This window comes from Girardinichthys multiradiatus, chromosome 11, assembly GCF_021462225.1.
Source record: "Girardinichthys multiradiatus isolate DD_20200921_A chromosome 11, DD_fGirMul_XY1, whole genome shotgun sequence".
In the NCBI taxonomy this organism is placed as follows: domain Eukaryota; kingdom Metazoa; phylum Chordata; class Actinopteri; order Cyprinodontiformes; family Goodeidae; genus Girardinichthys; species Girardinichthys multiradiatus.
Genome location: NC_061804.1, coordinates 148,761 through 166,907, shown reverse-complemented (window position 1 = coordinate 166,907; position 18,147 = coordinate 148,761). Strand labels below are relative to the sequence as shown.

The window sequence follows — 18,147 nt, the reverse complement described above, 5'->3', positions numbered from 1 at the left end:
TCCAGTCAGGGTTCGTTCCTCAACAGTCAGCTGGTTGATGGGTCAGCTGGATATTATACGTAGTGGTGTGGGTGGAGCTTGCTTCCTAAAGGAATTCAATTCAATTTCTTTTTTTCTAGAGATCCAATTCACAACAAATGTCATATCAAGAGTCTGACCCATCTTCTATACAGAAATACAGACATTTCGATTTAATAGAACACATTTAAATTCTAATTTGATCCTAGTTATTAAACATTTAATCAAGTTGAGTTTAATATTACTGTATGTATAAAAAAAAGTTTCATCCTAAGAAAACCCAGCCAACTACATCTACCCACTGACTTTGCAGCAATCCCTCCGCTTGAGCATTCATAAGGCGGCAGTGAAAAGGAATGACTCCGTTATAAAAGTAATAAAACCTTCTTCCAGACCAGAACCTTGCTTATTTTGAGCAGCCTTCTGCCGCTACAAAGGGGTTTGAAAACACAGAGCAGATACACAAAAAAACTTAGAGGTACTGATCCACGAGTACTTTTTATGTTTAAGAAAAAGTAGAGTTGATGGGAATGGTATCTCCTTTAGTGGCTTCATCTAAGAGAGAAACACACCTAAACAGATCCGAGCCAGGAGGAAGATGTCTGAGATGAATAAAGAAGCAAATATCGTTGGAGGTAGCAGTAGCTAGAAGAGAAAAGTGGGCGAGATGGGAGGAGACAGTCCAGAAAGGTCCAATCTTACTGTGTCAATAACTATTTAAAGTGGAATATCTTAATAAAGCTGCAGGATTATGCACAGCCTAGAGTTCATCGTGGTGACTTTGTTCAGACATTTTAAATGTTAGGGTCTCAGCATCTGAACAGCTCTGATATGGCCCCATCAGTCACGTGATCCGCTCTGCTGCTGGATCCTAACGGGTCTTCCCGCCTGAGATCTGGAGTGTTTCATGGAGGGAAGCTCCGACCACTTGGCGCTGCGTCTGTTTCACCGGCTGAGAAACGATGCGGAGTCACAGACTCGAGCTGAATTAACCAATCACAGTCGTCACTCTGCCCCTATATAGTTAATTGACAGGAGTTCGGACCAATCAGAGAAGCTCCAGGTAGGAGTCCGCGGAGCAGGAAGGCGGGGCCTTATCGCCACTCAGTAGATCAACGGAACAAAATGGCGGCCGTGGCTGCTGAGCCAGGAGCTGTGGTTCCGAGCACAACACGGTCAGAGGATCCGCCAGAACCGGGACCGGGGAGGCCGGGGGACCATGAGGTCCCGGCGGAGCCCAGCAATTCCCCAGAATCCAGTCCAGGCGGGAATCCAGAGAACGGAGAATCTGGGGAGGGCCGCCATGTTGGTCCAGAGCAGAAGCCCGGGGCGGGACCGGTTTTACCCGGGACAGACAGAACCACAGAGGGTCAACTAGACCGGAGCCAAACCACAGAGGATTTGCTGGACCGGAGCGGGTCCACAGACGATTTGCTGGACCGGAGCGGGTCCACAGACGATTTGCTGGACCGGAGCGGCGCCCACCTGGACCAAACCGCGAGCAAAGACGTTTCGGACCTCCCTGTGGACCGCAGCGGGTCTGATAGGGTCTTTCCTGGATTGCTGAGCTCAGAGAGTACCAGTAGCTATCGAACCATCTCCCTGGACCCGCAACCCCCCGCAGTGTTTCTGCACTCGGTCCCGGACCCCGCTTCGGTCTCCGAGGCCGGTCTTTCCCTGGCTGAACCGGCAGAACCTACAGAGACCACGGAACTGGACCGGTGCTATACGATTTTGGACCAAGAAGAGCTGGGGTCTGGACCTACGGAGGATTCCGTTTTGGACGAGGATCCACAACCTGGTACCAGGTTTCGTAAGAGCTCAGCGAAACACGAGAATGGCTCCGGGTCGGAACCGAGGTCCCTGCTGGACCTAAGTCCTGGTACAGAGGTCCGGGTCAGCCTGGAGCACGTGATCGATGACGCGCTGGTGGTGTCATTCCGGCTGGGGGAGCAGGTCTTCTCAGGGGTTCTGATGGACGTGTCCAAAAGGTATCTTTTCACTCAAAACAGAACCTTTACTAATTTCTCTGGTTTTACTGGTTCCTGTCCCGGATATTTGCATTTGCTAAAGGTCTTAGATGGGTTCTGACTGGCTCATGTGACAGGAAGAGAGCTGCCGGTTTATTATTGTTTTTATTTTAATTTAAACCCAAACAGAGTCAGAACAGAACCATTGAGGCCAGGTGGGTTTATGTCAGGCTGGGTTTTGTTATCATGACGCACCAGTATGCAGTCAGTGATCGACTCTGATTGGTTCAGATCGGTTCTGATCAGAATCAGAATCAGCTTTATTGCCAAGTTCGTACATACAAACAAGGAATTTGACTCCGGTCCACTTTGCTCTCTGGTTCTGTTTTTGTATTGCAGAATATAAATATTTACAATATTCACATATATAATAAAAAGGTACATTTGCAACATCTGGATGCTGTTGTTCTGTAATCTATTAAATGTTCATCAGAGAAACAGCCTGGAGACCCAGATCACAATCCTGATAGCTTCACGATCCCAGGCTGGAGACAATCAGCTGATGGTGGTTCCAGGTTCACCTACAGACCCACCAACACCTGAACATCCAAAGGAGACCAGACGTTCTGATTAGTTCTGGCTGGTTCTAGTGCTCCCAGTTTAGGAAGTACTGTGAAAGAGGGGCAGGAACCGTCTCTCTGTGGAACAAGCCGCTTTATTAGAATTTCACCTGCATCACCTGAGCTTCATAGTGTCAGCAGAGCATGGTCCAGATGGTCCTGATGTTGTTCATCCACCCATCCAGTAAAAGAGTGAAGTTAACTGAGGATCAGTGGTTCCTCAGTTGTTCCTCTGCCGGCATCAACAGTGTTGGAGGAACTCCTTCTCTAGTGTTTTTGCAGTAGTTAAGCTGCACTCAGGTTCCCCAGGTGGTCTCCATGCTCAGTCTCTGAGAAACAACATTTCTGCATCAGAACATCATCACACAGGGCTGTATCTTCCTGACTGTCTACAGATACCCTAACAGAACTGGGTTAGCAGCTTAGGTCCGGTTTGGATGTAATGTGGTTCATCTGCAGGACAGTGACGGAGGTAGTGCATCTAGCTGGGACTTGGTGTCACAGGTGATGGCCACCAAGCTGAACCTCTTCACATGGCTCCAGTGCAGCCAGACAGCAGCTGAGGCTGTTCATATCCTGAAGATACCGTTGTAAGGCTGTCTCAGTAAAGCTCACACAGCCTGATGAAGGAGGTACCAGCATGTTCTGGACATCAGATTTGTCTATCTCTGCAGTTTATGATGAAATCATAGTATGAACCCATTAAATAGACATGATCATATTGGTTCTGGTCACTGTTTGGAGCAGTGACCAGAACCATGATTACCTTACAACAGACATAAGATCCAACCTTCTGAGGGAAACTGAGGAAGAACATCCAGACTATCTTCTGCTAAACTCAGGTTCTTGAAAAACTAAACTTGTGGTTTTGAAATGTTAGAAATATCCGTCTCTTAACTTTGGAATGGTTTGGGAAACGGTAAGGAATTCAACAAAGCAACATGTAATGGTCCAGCAGGTTCTGATGCCAGAAAACCGCTTTTATCATTGGACCAGAGCAGTTGGGTCAGATGCTGTTTAGTCACTCAGAACCCGTTTGGGCTTGTGCTCCGGTATCTTTCAGCTCTCTTGGTTCTGTCTCTGTATGGAGGACCAATTTAGTAAGCTCTTTCATTTCTTTCATATTTATCCCCATATATTTAAAAGTTGACTTTAAAAAAATAATCATTTCTGAACATGTTTTTGTTTTTCTGTCTTTCGTTTTGACTTTCCTGGAATCTGGATTCTTTTCCATCTCAACATGCATCTGGAAACGGAAACAGGGTTGGGCTTTTATTTGGGCCTCCAACCTGAGCACAGTCAGACCCATGTGAGGGGCACAGTCAGACCCATATGAGGGGCACAGTGAGACCCATGTGAGGGGCACAGTCAGACCCATATGAGGGGCACAGTGAGACCCATGTGAGGGGCACAGTGAGGCCCATTTGAGGGGCACAGTCAGACCCATATGAGGGGCACAGTGAGACCCATGTGAGGGGCACAGTCAGACCCATATGAGGGGCACAGTGAGACCCATATGAGGGGCACAGTGAGACCCATGTGAGGGGCACAGTCAGACCCATATGAGGGGCACAGTCAGACCCATATGAGGGGCACAGTGAGACCCATGTGAGGGGCACAGTCAGACCCATATGAGGGGCACAGTCAGACCCATATGAGGGGCACAGTGAGACCCATATGAGGGGCACAGTCAGACCCATATGAGGGGCACAGTCAGACCCATATGAGGGGCACAGTGAGACCCATGTGAGGGGCACAGTCAGACCCATATGAGGGGCACAGTGAGACCCATGTGAGGGGCACAGTGAGGCCCATTTGAGGGGCACAGTCAGACCCATATGAGGGGCACAGTGAGACCCATGTGAGGGGCACAGTCAGACCCATATGAGGGGCACAGTGAGACCCATATGAGGGGCACAGTGAGACCCATGTGAGGGGCACAGTCAGACCCATATGAGGGGCACAGTCAGACCCATATGAGGGGCACAGTGAGACCCATGTGAGGGGCACAGTCAGACCCATATGAGGGGCACAGTCAGACCCATATGAGGGGCACAGTGAGACCCATATGAGGGGCACAGTCAGACCCATATGAGGGGCACAGTCAGACCCATATGAGGGGCACAGTGAGACCCATGTGAGGGGCACAGTCAGACCCATATGAGGGGCACAGTGAGACCCATGTGAGGGGCACAGTGAGGCCCATTTGAGGGGCACAGTCAGACCCATATGAGGGGCACAGTGAGACCCATGTGAGGGGCACAGTGAGACCCATGTGAGGGGCACAGTCAGACCCATATGAGGGGCACAGTCAGACCCATATGAGGGGCACAGTGAGGCCCATTTGAGGGGCACAGTCAGACCCATATGAGGGGCACTGTCAGACCCATATGAGGGGCACAGTGAGACCCATATGAGGGGCACAGTCAGACCCATATGAGGGGCACAGTCAGACCCATATGAGGGGCACAGTCAGACCCATATGAGGGGCACAGTCAGACCCATATGAGGGGCACAGTCAGACCCATATGAGGGGCACAGTCAGACCCATATGAGGGGCACAGTGAGGCCCATTTGAGGGGCACAGTCAGACCCATATGAGGGGCACAGTCAGACCCATTTGAGGGGCACAGTCAGACCCATATGAGGGGCACAGTGAGGCCCATATGAGGTCACGTATCTATGTGAACAAACAACAATTTGTGATGTGTGCATTTCAATCTAAACACTCGCTCTATAGGTGTTCTGGTGCACACTCAGCTCTGATGCTCTTGCTCTACCTGCTCTTTGCTCGGTTCTGTCTCTGGGCTCGGTTCTGTCTCTGTTGCAACTTGACAAAGTGTATGTCACCACCTGCCAATCACAGACGGGTCTTTTTCATTCTGCATTCGGTTGGATGAAAACAGCCAATTATAACCAGCAAATCAGCAGAAACTGTTGAACAAAACGGTCGAATTTAGTGATAATTAGTCAAACACATGTGCTTCCTTTTATTGTATATTTGAGGCAATATTCTGGCATTTGTTGAGCTACTAAGTGACGATTGAATAATATTTTTACAGTAGATCTTTGGAGGAAGACATCTTTTAGATGTGACGTAAAAGTCTTGTCGTATTCTCATGAAGAAACATGTTTTCTCTATTGTCTGCTAATATTTTCACATCTTAGTTTGCCAATGACATAGAAATACATCTGCCAGTAAATTGTGACAGGACGAAGCAGCTTCTTTGTGGGTCTGTATCTCCAAGTCAGCAACTGCTTCATATCTAATGTTAAATGAGGACAGAACTGAATGTATGTGGACACAGTAGCAGCAGCTGGCCTTGATTCCTCTCTCTGCTCTTTGACTCACATTTTAACCTTGACAAACAAATAATGTGGTGAGGACCTCCTGGCAGAAGCTCTTTATATTCTAATGACTTTGAGAAGGCTGTCCATGCTTTTATGACTTGTCTGGACTATTGTAATTTCTTGTAACTCGATGTAAACCAGTCTCTGCTGAGTTGTCTCCAGACCATCCAGGATGCTGCTGCCGTCTCCTAACAAGCACTGGGAAACAGGATCACATCACACCAATACTTAAATCTCTTCACTGGCTCCCCTTCCAGTTTAGGGTTGGTTTCAAACGTTGAATGCTTGTTTTAAAGCTCTAAATAGTTTGGCTCTGTTGTATTTGTGTGATCTTTTAACTGTTGGTGGGCATGTCTGTCTTGAGGGCCTCAAATCAGCACCTGTTGGAGAAGCAATGGTCTAAATATAAGCTCAGAGGTGACGGAGCCTTATCTGTGGCAGCTCCTAGACTTTGGAATAAACTCCCGGCTGAAATAAGACTGACCTCTGACCTGGGCCTCATTAAGTCCAGACTGAAGACACATCTATTAAAGATGGCTTTAATAGCCAGTAGTGACACTTTTTGCCTCTCTATTTTTTTATCCTACCGTTATTTCTTATGTCTTATTTTACTCACAGTGAAGCACTTTGGTTAACCTTATTGAAAAGGGTTATATAAATGTATTATTCCTACTTCATTAGGGTCTCTCGTGTTTTCTTAAATCCTATCATTTTGTCATTTCTGCTGCTTGCTGCAGTATTTTGATTTGCTGGTTGTTTGTTGTTCTTGGCTGTTTTCAACCAACCGAATGCAGCATTTGCAAGGAATTCTCTGATTGGATGAAAATGACCTGTCTGTGGTTGGCTGGTGGTGGGGTCATTTACATACACTTGGTCAAGTTGCAAGACAGAACCGTATCCACCTTTGGATAAAACTGTACCAGCGTGATGTGCTCTAACAAACATGGCTCACACTGTTCTTCCTCCAGGGCAAACTGGAGAACCATCTTGAATAAATGAGCTGGACTTCCTGTCCAGCTGCAGGTGTATGAAAATAAAATGTAGCTAATAGTTCTGACTAGTCCAGCCCAACAAAGCAAGGCAGCCCTGAGAATAAAAAAACATCCAAACTGAATGTCAGACCTGACCATTTCTTCTGGGCTTTCTCCTGAGGTTGCTGAGGGCCTCTGTTTTTAACAGCTTCTGCTGCACCTCAGCAGACCCCTCTGTGAAACTCCTGAAGCTTGCAGATGACATCACTGTTACTGTTCTCCACTGCCATCATTCAGTCTGTCCTGTCTTCATCCGTCTCAATCTGGTTTGGATCATCCACAAAACAGGACAGGTCCAGACTGCAACCAACAATCAGGTCTGCAGAGAGAATCATCAGGGCTGACCTTCCTTCCATCCAGGACTTATACAGGTCAAGGGTCAGGAAAAAGGCAGCTATAACCTCTGCAGACCCCACACACCCTGCACACAGGATGTTTAGGCTTTTACCTTCAGGTGGCGCTACAGAGCACTGTCAGCAGAGACCGACTGTTTCTCTGACACCTCACAGTCAGAGTCCAGATTTGTAAAAAACATTTTATATATTTACAAAAACATTTTTATTTCCCTTTTATAATTCTGAAAAAATTGAGAGCAAAGTGGAACCGAAGCCAAATACCTGGTTTGCGTCACAAACTTGGCAGATAAAGCTGACTGCTGTTGCTCAGAGCCTCTCCTCTGGTCTTCTCTCCTGTCTGACCCATGACCTCTGACATGCTGACCATGCTGGGCTCTGAGGGAGAGACAACTGGATCAGGATCAGATTACATTGGATAATCCTAACAAACCAGTTGCTTACATGTTCAGTGTTCCAACATGGAACTTCATGAACTTTAAGGTCCATGTTGTGTTTAATGAAGCTGCTGTAGGCTCTCTGTCATCCAGAACATGACCATCCTAAGTGCTTCAGTAGAATCAAGTGGACTTCTTCTCTTGTTTCTTGAAGATGTTTTATCTCATCCAAAAAGCTTCTTCAGTTCTGAATATGGTTGTAGGTAACATTCTTATAAACAGAACAACCACAATAATGGGGCCGTTAGGATTGCATCCATTAAGAAGGGAAGAAAATGACGACTTTTCGCAAATGAGTCCAAGGTTGTTTCAGAAAGTTTCCTGAGATCTAAACTAGTAGTTGAATAAGCATAATTTGACATGTTTATGGAAAGGGTCTACAGCCCAGTTCCTTTCAGCTTCAGGATTATTTGTCACATGTTGGCAGTCTGCTAAAAAGTGGTCAGTTAAGCTCATGATGAGCTGTTTTAAAGTCTGGAGATATTCTGTGACAACTAAATGTTTTCATTTTAATGGGTTATAAATATACTAAGAATTATTGGAATATAAAGGTGACATTTTTAGTGACATAGATGGTCTACTCTCAACCTGAACAGGACATCATAATTCCTCTTAGGGTGTGATTATAGAGATAAATTAAGATTATATTGGTGGATTCCAGAGATTGTAATTTTGAATTTCCACATCAGATGTGAATGGAGTGACATCTAGAGGTGCTGGGTTAGGGTTAGGGTTATGACCTTTTTCAGTGACATTTAAACTTTATACTGGGCTGAAGTTATAGGTTTATGTATTAATTTCTGCATATGGGGCTTTATTGTGAAAATCGAGATCAAATATGAAAAATGAGTGACATGTCAAAATTGTTTACCGTTGATTGGAAGGATCCTCCTTCTACAGGTCCTTCTCAAAATATTAGCATATTGTGATAAAGTTCATTATTTTCCATAATGACATGATGAAAATTTAACATTCATATATTTTAGATTCATTGCACACTAACTGAAATATTTCAGGTCTTTTATTGTCTTAATACGGATGATGTTGGCATACAGTTCATGAAAACCCAACATTCCTATCTCACAAAATTAGCATATCATTAAAAGGGTCTCTAAACGAGCTATGAACCTAATCATCTGAATCAACGAGTTAACTCTAAACACCTGCAAAAGATTCCTGAGGCCTTTAAAACTCCCAGCCTGGTTCATCACTCAAAACCCCAATCATGGGTAAGACTGCCCACCTGACTGCTGTCCAGAAGGCCACTATTGACACCCTCAAGCAAGAGGGTAAGACACAGAAGACATTTCTGAACGAATAGGCTGTTCCCAGAGTGCTGTATCAAGGTACCTCAGTGGGAAGTCTGTGGGAAGGAAAAAGTGTGGCAGAAAACGCTGCACAATGAGAAGAGGTGACCGGACCCTGAGGAAGATTGTGGAGAAGGGCCGATTCCAGACCTTGGGGGACCTGCGGAAGCAGTGGACTGAGTCTGGAGTAGAAACATCCAGAGCCACCGTGCACAGGCGTGTGCAGGAAATGGGCTACAGGTGCCGCATTCCCCAGGTCAAGCCACTTTTGAACCAGAAACAGCGGCAGAAGCGCCTGACCTGGGCTACAGAGAAGCAGCACTGGACTGTTGCTCAGTGGTCCAAAGTACTTTTTTCAGATGAAAGGAAATTCTGCATGTCATTCGGAAATCAAGGTGCCAGAGTCTGGAGGAAGACTGGGGAGAAGGAAATGCCAAAATGCCAGAAGTCCAGTGTCAAGTACCCACAGTCAGTGATGGTCTGGGGTGCCGTGTCAGCTGCTGGTGTTGGTCCACTGTGTTTTATCAAGGGCAGGGTCAATGCAGCTAGCTATCAGGAGATTTTGGAGCACTTCATGCTTCCATCTGCTGAAAAGCTTTATGGAGAGGAAGATTTCATTTTTCAGCACGACCTGGCACCTGCTCACAGTGCCAAAACCACTGGTAAATGGTTTACTGACCATGGTATCACTGTGCTCAATTGGCCTGCCAACTCTCCTGACCTGAACCCCATAGAGAATCTGTGGGATATTGTGAAGAGAACGTTGAGAGACTCAAGACCCAACACTCTGGATGAGCTAAAGGCCGCTATCGAAGCATCCTGGGCCTCCATAAGACCTCAGCAGTGCCACAGGCTGATTGCCTCCATGCCACGCCGCATTGAAGCAGTCATTTCTGCAAAAGGATTCCCGACCAAGTATTGAGTGCATAACTGTACATGATTATTTGAAGGTTGACGTTTTTTGTGTTAAAAACACTTTTCTTTTATTGGTCGGATGAAATATGCTAATTTTGTGAGATAGGAATTTTGGGTTTTCATGAGCTGTATGCCAAAATCATCCGTATTAAGACAATAAAAGACCTGAAATATTTCAGTTAGTGTGCAATGAATCTAAAATATATGAATGTTAAATTTTCATCATGACATTATGGAAAATAATGAACTTTATCACAATATGCTAATATTTTGAGAAGGACCTGTATATGAGACAGTTTAGCTTGATGTGTTTAGTTGCTTCATGTAGATTCATACTCTGCTCCAAAAATTAAAGGAACTTTGAAAACATATCAGATCTCAGTCCTGCTGGATATCCATTCTGATTTGGAAAGGATAATGCGTTCAGAACAAAAGGATGCCAGATCATTTAATGAAAATGAAAACTATCAACCCTCAGAGGTTGATAAGTCAGAGAAATGTAAACTGAAATGTCATTGCATTGACTCTGAAAGGTAACCCCCACCCCACCGCCAACAATGGGCCATGCTCCGTAAGAGATGACACATGGTGTCCTATAGTATCCCCTACATCCCGACCAAGTCATCACTGAGCTTCTGGACAGTCTGAGGTGCAACCTGGTGGCATCAGATGAACCTAAACGTGATGTCCCACAGATGCTCTATTGGATTTAGGTCACAGGAGGATACCTGGACCCTACAGAGGTTGCACAGGTTGTAGAGCCACTCAGAGTAATAGTCAGACTAAGAAGTTTTACAGGTGACAAGTCATCCAGGTTTTAATGTCTTAAGTCATTCCTGTAGCCTGTCTACCTGGTTGGGTTCAGGACAATTCTGGTTTTGATCCACAAAAGCATGCTGTTCCAAACTTTCCAAATCTTTCTGTCCCTTCACTGCAAGTTTCCCTTGGTGTTTGTTTCTTGGTCAGTTGTCAGAGGGAACTCTGTTGTTAAGGGTTCTAATCCAGTCAATTATTGATCAGAAACTTTTACTGTTTACTTACTATGTTACAAAGTACTAGCATTGATCAGTGCACTGACCAGTATAGTAATGATGCTCAAGATAATTGATTTAGCCACTGATATAGTGTCTGTCTATGTGTCTGCAGGTTCGGACCGTACGGTATACCCATCACCATGTTTCCCAGACGTAATGACCGCGGTCGTCCTCTAGTGTCTCTGCAGACAGTTACCGCTGGCAGCGAGCTGTCCACCAACCAGGAAGAGGCTTCTGTCGTTTCTGTCATCCCTTCCCACCCCCAACCATGGAGCTCCAAACCACCTCCACTGTTCCAGGAAGGGGCGCCATACCCTCCTCCTCTGTTCATCAGGGACACCTACAACCAGGCCTTACCTCAGCCACCACCACGCAAAATCAAACGGCCAAAACGTCGCTACCGCTGTGAAGAGCCCACTTCCATCATGAACGCCATCAAGCTCCGCCCACGGCAGGTTCTGTGTGACAAGTGTAAAGGTGTTGTGGCGTCAGGGAGTCACAGGGAGGCACGGCGAGGTTCGGTGGACCTGCGGAGCGAGGAGGCATCACGACGGCGGCGACCCACAGACGTTCCGATGTCCTCTGAGTTGAAACGTCTGAAGATTGACGACAAGTCAGGACGCAGCGCTGCTGACAAACGCTCGTCAGGGATACAAGTGACATCCTCTTCTCGCCGTGTGGTTTCATCCTCAGCAGCTTCATCCAGCCAGATGCGCCTGAAGTTAAACTCTAAGAAGGTCTTGACCAAAGGCTCTGACCTCCCCAACAACCGCAAGGTTCTGCAGAAGCTGGCACCACACCACCGGCCCAAAGACCAGAACCAGGACCACAGCAAGGCAGTGACTCGGGCTGCTGCACTGCAAAACCACAGTCAGAAGGTTCACTTCACCCGTCGCCTGCAACACCTGAGCAGCACTGCTATCAGCACACCACTGCCGCCCAGAATGCGCCTCAAACCTCAAAGGTACCGTACCGAAGAACCAGCACCATGCGCCACCTCTGAGTCATCACCTAAGCCTGCCACAAGCCCCACCCACACACCTCCATCTCCTGTCACAGCTCCTCCTACAGCACCTCCTCCCCCGTGTGCAGGCACTGTCACTATAGAAACGAATGAGAACGAAGGGGTGCAGGAAGGAGCTGGCTGGCAGGAGGTGGAGCCCCCTCCACCTTCCTCCTCCTCTTATTCCTTAGACTCCTCCCACTCAGAGTGCAGCTCCACAGAGACCTATGACCTCCCTCCTCCTGGAGGCCTGCCCTCCTCTTCCTCCGGCCCCACACCTACACCTCCTTCTTCCTCCACCAAGTTAGTTCCTCGCTGCCAACCATCTTTGTCCCCTGCTCCACCTACAGCTGAAGGTGAGGACGAGGAGGAAGGAGGTGACATGAAGCGGCGTAGGAAGTTGTCCACGTCCTCCTCCTCCTCGTCTTCATCCTCTTCGTCGGTCTTCTCCAAATCAGTATCCAAGTGTCTGTTGCCAGACGGCCGCACTGTGTGTGTCGGTGACATCGTCTGGGCCAAGATCTACGGCTTCCCCTGGTGGCCGGCGCGCGTGCTGGGTATCACTGTGGCACGTCGCGGTGACACGGGACTGGCAGTGCGGCAGGAAGCGCGGGTCTCCTGGTTTGGCTCTCCGACCACCTCCTTTCTGCCGCTTGCTCAGCTCTCGCCATTCCTCGAGACATTTCAGTCACGCTTTGACAAGAAGAGGAAGGGGCCGTACCGTCGCGCCATTGCAGAGGCCGCCAGTGCCGCCAAACAGCTTACACCCGAGGTCCGCGCGCTGCTTACGCAGTTCGAGACGTAACATAGGCCCCGCCCCTATTACACAGGCCCCCGCCCCTAACATGAGGTGGGAGGAGCCAAACCCAGACTGATAAAGACTGTTTCCTGTGTGGAGAGGAGGGGAGGAGCCTCACATGGCAGGGGGCGGTGCTTGTATCTTCCACCTGTCAGGTGGCAGCATTTCAGCTCGCTTCACATTTCGTTTTGTAAACTGATGTCATCATTCCGTTGACCTGTTGCATTCTAACTCTAATTCAGGAGATTCTCATTGATGATAGGCCGACAGAGTTGACATCATAATGACCTCACTCTTTTATCAGACCTCCTGATACAAACACTAATAACTCATCTGTCTCCATAATGTTGAGGTTATTGATCAAAATGGCTGACAGTTTAATTTCTTTATTTTTCGATGATGCTGTGGCGCCCCCTTCAGGGAGGCTCGTTGGGTCAACTGTGGCTTGAAATGCTGGCACGCTGACATCGCTTCCTGTTGGGTTTTGACTGAAAATATTTGTACTTTCTTTTGAAGTTCTGTTTAGACATTTAACTGTGAAAATGAGTGTGGTCCAAACTGAGGCTGGGTGTCCAAAACGTGTTTGAGAGACGGAGATACCTGTCCTAGGTGTTCCATACACCATCACAGCTGCTCTTTGATTGGCTTCAAAAATCAGTTGAGTTAATTGGTCAGGTCCCAGTAAGTCTGGTCAGGTATCCATAAACTGGACCTGGTCTCTGTAAACAGAGTCGGGTTCTTATTAATCAGGTCAGCCCTCTGTAAGCAGGGTGTCGTGTGCTGATCCCACAGATGATTTATCTACGATCAACGGTCTTTACATTTCTTCCTGTTTTGATAACGTTGAAGTTCAGAGATGTTTTGTGCAGATGATGGCCTGATCTCTCTCTCACTCACTCTGTGTTTGGAAGCCCTGAGCTTGAGTTCATGGACTGAGGGGCACGTAGGACAGGTAGGACACACTGACTGTTAGACAGACGAGGGTGATGAAGGTGGATTTTCTCTCTCTGCTGTGTTACTGTCGGACTCTTTTTACCGTCTGTTTGCAGATCAGAGATTCTGAACCAGTGTACATGTTTTTCTCCTGTTTTAAATCTGTTAATAAACTGTCAAGCTGCTCTTTGAATCCTCGTGGTCGTCATCATTTTCACTCTTTCTCTGTGCTGTTTGACTGTTGGAGTGCTGCCAGTGCCTTGCTCATCGGCACGCCTGGCTGCAGCCCTCAGACTTTCTCACCTGCAAACAGATGTATGGTAAATGGGTCTGCAGAGCTGCTTCTGACCTTCAGAGTGGGAAAATACCTGCAGGCACTGGATAAATCGTGGGGCCATCATATTCTGTCTGGTGCTGTAAAAAAGTATCTACACCCCTTACAGATTTCTCTCGTTGGTGTTTCAGATCATCATCAAATGTTAATATCAGACCAAGATAACCTGAGTAAAAACAAAAAAGTGGTTTTCAAAAGTAAAAAATCTACCCAAATCCACCTGGACCCGTGTGAAAAAGTAATTACACCTTGAACCTAATAGCTAGTTGTTCAACCTGTGCAGCCACAGCTGCCCTCTAGTGTTTGTGGTAACTGAGTCTTTAACAACACTGTGGGGAAAGGTTGGACCCACTCTGCTTTGCACAATTAATTTAATTCAGAAACAGGTTGGTGCTTTAAAAACCTCCAATGTGTAAGGCCATGCAGCAGCATCTCAATCTGCTTTAATATCAGACATTGACTAGGCCACTAGGTAAGCCTCATTTTTTTAAGCCATTCAGAGATGGACTTGGTGCTGTGCTTTGAATCATTGTCCTGCTGTAGAACCCAAGCGAGCTTAAGTTTAAGGTCAGCGACTGATGGTCAGACATTCTCCTGCAGGATTTTCTGCTTGAGAGCAGAATTCTTGGTTCCATCAAGTACAAAAGTTATCCCGGTTCTGAAGCAGCAAAGAGTGCCCGGACCATCACATTGCCCCCATGATGTCTGACTGCAGGTATGTTCTGTTTCCAAAATGCTGTGCTGGTTTTACACCAGATATTCCATAGATGTGACACACACCTTCCAAAAAGGTCATCTTCTGTCTCATGAGTCCACAGAATATTTTCCCAAACGCCTTCAGGACCATCAAGATGTTTTTCGGTAAATTGTAAGATGGGCCTTGGTGATTTTTCTGGGCTTTGTTTGGGTCAGCATTGGTTAACCTCAACTGAGGCAGTGAGGCCTGCAAAGGTTTAGATGTTCTCATGCACATTATATTGCCAAAAGTATTGGGTCACACCACTAAATTAGGTACCCTTTCAGGTTGTCTAGCATGCGGACCACGCTGATGTAAACAGTTTCTACTGGTCTGATGTGACACGTGGGGTCCTCTCACCTCCCTTAAATGTGGTATTCATCATCTGGTTCTGCAGGTCACAATTCACAAAGAAGAGGTCATCAGTGAAGAATGTGTTCAAAGGATGTCCACTTCTATGACTTTCAGTCTCTGGATCTCTGTTACAACCTGCTGATGACACTCTGTGACTTTAAGCTCAGTGGCCACTGAGAACACCCTGTTTATGGTGAGATTCTGATGATCAGATGTTGGGTGTCGTCTTGGTCTCATGATGTCAGAATGTGGACAGCATGATGAGGAGGACTGTTTAAATACCAATTCTGATTGAACCAGGAAATTTATTGGATCAAACACATATGTTGCCAGCAAAGAACCATCCACCTGAACAGGGAGTGTTTTTATCTAATCTGTCTTCAATTTATTTTGTAAAGTTATGGACCAACATGATGATGAAGTGTCCTGGCCCAACTCATCGATTCATTCTAAGTAACAGTATAGTTTCGACTGATTATAATCTGGGATATGTGGGGTTGGTGGCGTCTGGGTGAGTACATTTATTTAATTGACCCAATATTACATAGACTCTAGGCATCAGGAGGCCGGGACATCATCTGGTCTTCATGTCATCATCTCTTGTTTTGCTGGTTAAACTGCAGTTTCAGAGCTTTCTAGCAACCCCCCTTCTCAGTTCACTACTGCAAAATTTACAATCACAGTTTGTGTGATCTATGTAAGTGTTGCACATCACCAGATGAGTCTGATTTTATGCCTCATCTGTGAACATCTCCAAGTCACGTCCAATTAAGTTCCTCTCCAGCCTGTGAGAAGACCTGATAACTGAGCGTGAAGACAGGAGAATTACACCTGCAGTCTTTATTAACCTCTAAATCCAGATGTTACTGGAGGCGTGTCAAGCGAGCGCATCTTTGATCAATCCTACGTTGATTGGAATGTTCAAAGGAAATATGATTGGACTATGGCCTTCGAACAGTTTCAGACATCTGGATTCTTTTTTGCGTAAGCACATTTCTTGATTTCAGTGAAAGACGACTGTCTTGACTGTCTGGTATGTTGACCCCCAGGATGTTGGGGCGGCCGACCACCTACACACCAGTGTTGTTGATGAGAAGTGGGATGTGGTTTGATCCTGAATGGTCTCTTTGGTTTGGTCCACATTAAGGATCAAGTTTACACAAACTCACCAGTAGGCACAGGGCACAACCCTGAGAGGAGCCTCTGCTCAGGATTATAACATAGTTCAAACCGAATTGCATTGACTCTGGTGTCTCAAAGAGGAGGTCCAGCAGGTAGTTGCACAGAGGGCGCTGAAGCCCAGGGGTCCCGCTTTGTCTACCAGATGCTGTGGTTTGATGGTATTAAACGCTAAGCTGAAGTTCTGGAGCAACAGCTACACATGAATGTTCTTCTCAAGGTCTGCAGTCTTATATGAACAATGGAGGAGATCGTGTCCTCAGTGGAGCCAGTTTTTTTCTTAAGGCAAACTGGAAAGGCTCAAATATGGGAGCTAGTCTGGAGGTGATGTGCCTCTTTACCAGCCTCTCCAAGCTCCAAGCAGACGGTCACTGAATGATGTGATTGAAGCGTTTGGGCCCTGGGAAGAATGTGGCAGTCTTAAAACATGAGGGAACTTTGACTTGATTGAATAAAGTGTTAAAATGTCTGTTAGAACCCAGGCCAGCAGATAAATGGTCTGAACTTGTATAGTGTTATGCCAACCACTCAAAGCGCTTTACACTATGGTGATGGAAACATGGCAGAACTGTCTTCATGTTGGCATGGATCTATCACAAAGCCCTCAGTATGACTTGATTGCAGCACCCTTCTAGTCTTCATGTTTAATATACCTCAAGATCATCTGAAAGGTCCTAAAACTGATTGGGGAGTTAAAGTCAACTTACCAGTAATACACCCCTGATCCTCCTCGGAAGACAGCATTAAATCTGGAACCTCCATGAATTATAAAATAAAATGGGATTCAGGACTGAGTATGACAGCAGCTCACTCTGTGGATGCACACAACACGTAGATAGTCTACCATCCTTCAGTGTCGTCTGATCGGAAATATATTTTCATCTGCAGAATCTTGAAAAATGGCACAAAGCTTTGCTTGTATTTAAAGCACCGAATGCATTTGGAGATCTCAGCGCAGTGCAGTGGGTTTACTCAAGTGGAAGTCTCCCACATGGTGTCCAGAAGAATGCTGCAAGTTGTAGGCCAAGTCCCTTTGGTTCCACAACCCCGGCTGTATGATCTCAAAGCTCACAGCCCATGGTCTCAGCAGATCAGCTTGTATGGCATGAAAGGTCAAAGTGATCTGTAATGTTTTAGCAGAATTATGGTATAAAATGGGCTACTGATTGTCTGGTAGAGAACACTGATAACCATCTTTGTGTTAGCACCAGGGGCACATTCACAGCAGCAATGGAAACTACAGCAAGCTCCCTGTGCAGATAGAATGGTCTGCAGTTTACAGTCAAAAGCTCAATGTTAGGTGAACAAGGGCTTAAGACAAACTTCAGCTGTTATTGATGTAAATAAAGAACCACTCCTTTGGTTTTTACAACACCAGGCCCAATGAAGTTTGGACATTTTGTAAAACCTGAATAAAAACAGAATCCAATGATATGCTAATCCTGTTCGACCTAAATGCAACTGAATCCCCTACAAATATGAGATATTTAATGTTCAAACCGAAAAACTTGCTTGCAACACATTCCAGCTAAGCTGGGACAGTGGCAGCATAAGACTGGGAATGTTGAGGAATGATCCAAAAACACCTATTTGGATCATTCCACAGGTGAACAGGTTAATTGACAACAGGTGAAGGTCATAATTGGATATAAAATGAGCATCCATAAAAGGCTCAGTAGTTCACAAGCAAGGATGGGGTGAGGTTCACCACTTTGTGAACAACTGCGTGAGCAAATAGTCCAACAGTTTAAGAACAACGTTTCTCAATGTGCA

General features: G+C 46.3%; 1 protein-coding gene across 1 annotated transcript; it reads left to right on the top strand.

Moving 5' to 3' along the window:
• Window positions 1–84: 84 nt before the first annotated feature.
• On the top strand, window positions 85–13,964 carry pwwp2a (PWWP domain containing 2A). Its single transcript, XM_047378873.1, has 2 exons — window positions 85–2,009; window positions 11,149–13,964. The coding sequence occupies exons 1-2, from the start codon at window positions 1,144–1,146 to the stop codon at window positions 12,842–12,844; spliced, it is 2,562 nt and encodes an 853-aa protein (XP_047234829.1). The 5' UTR covers window positions 85–1,143; the 3' UTR covers window positions 12,845–13,964.
• The last annotated feature ends 4,183 nt before the right edge of the window (window positions 13,965–18,147 follow it).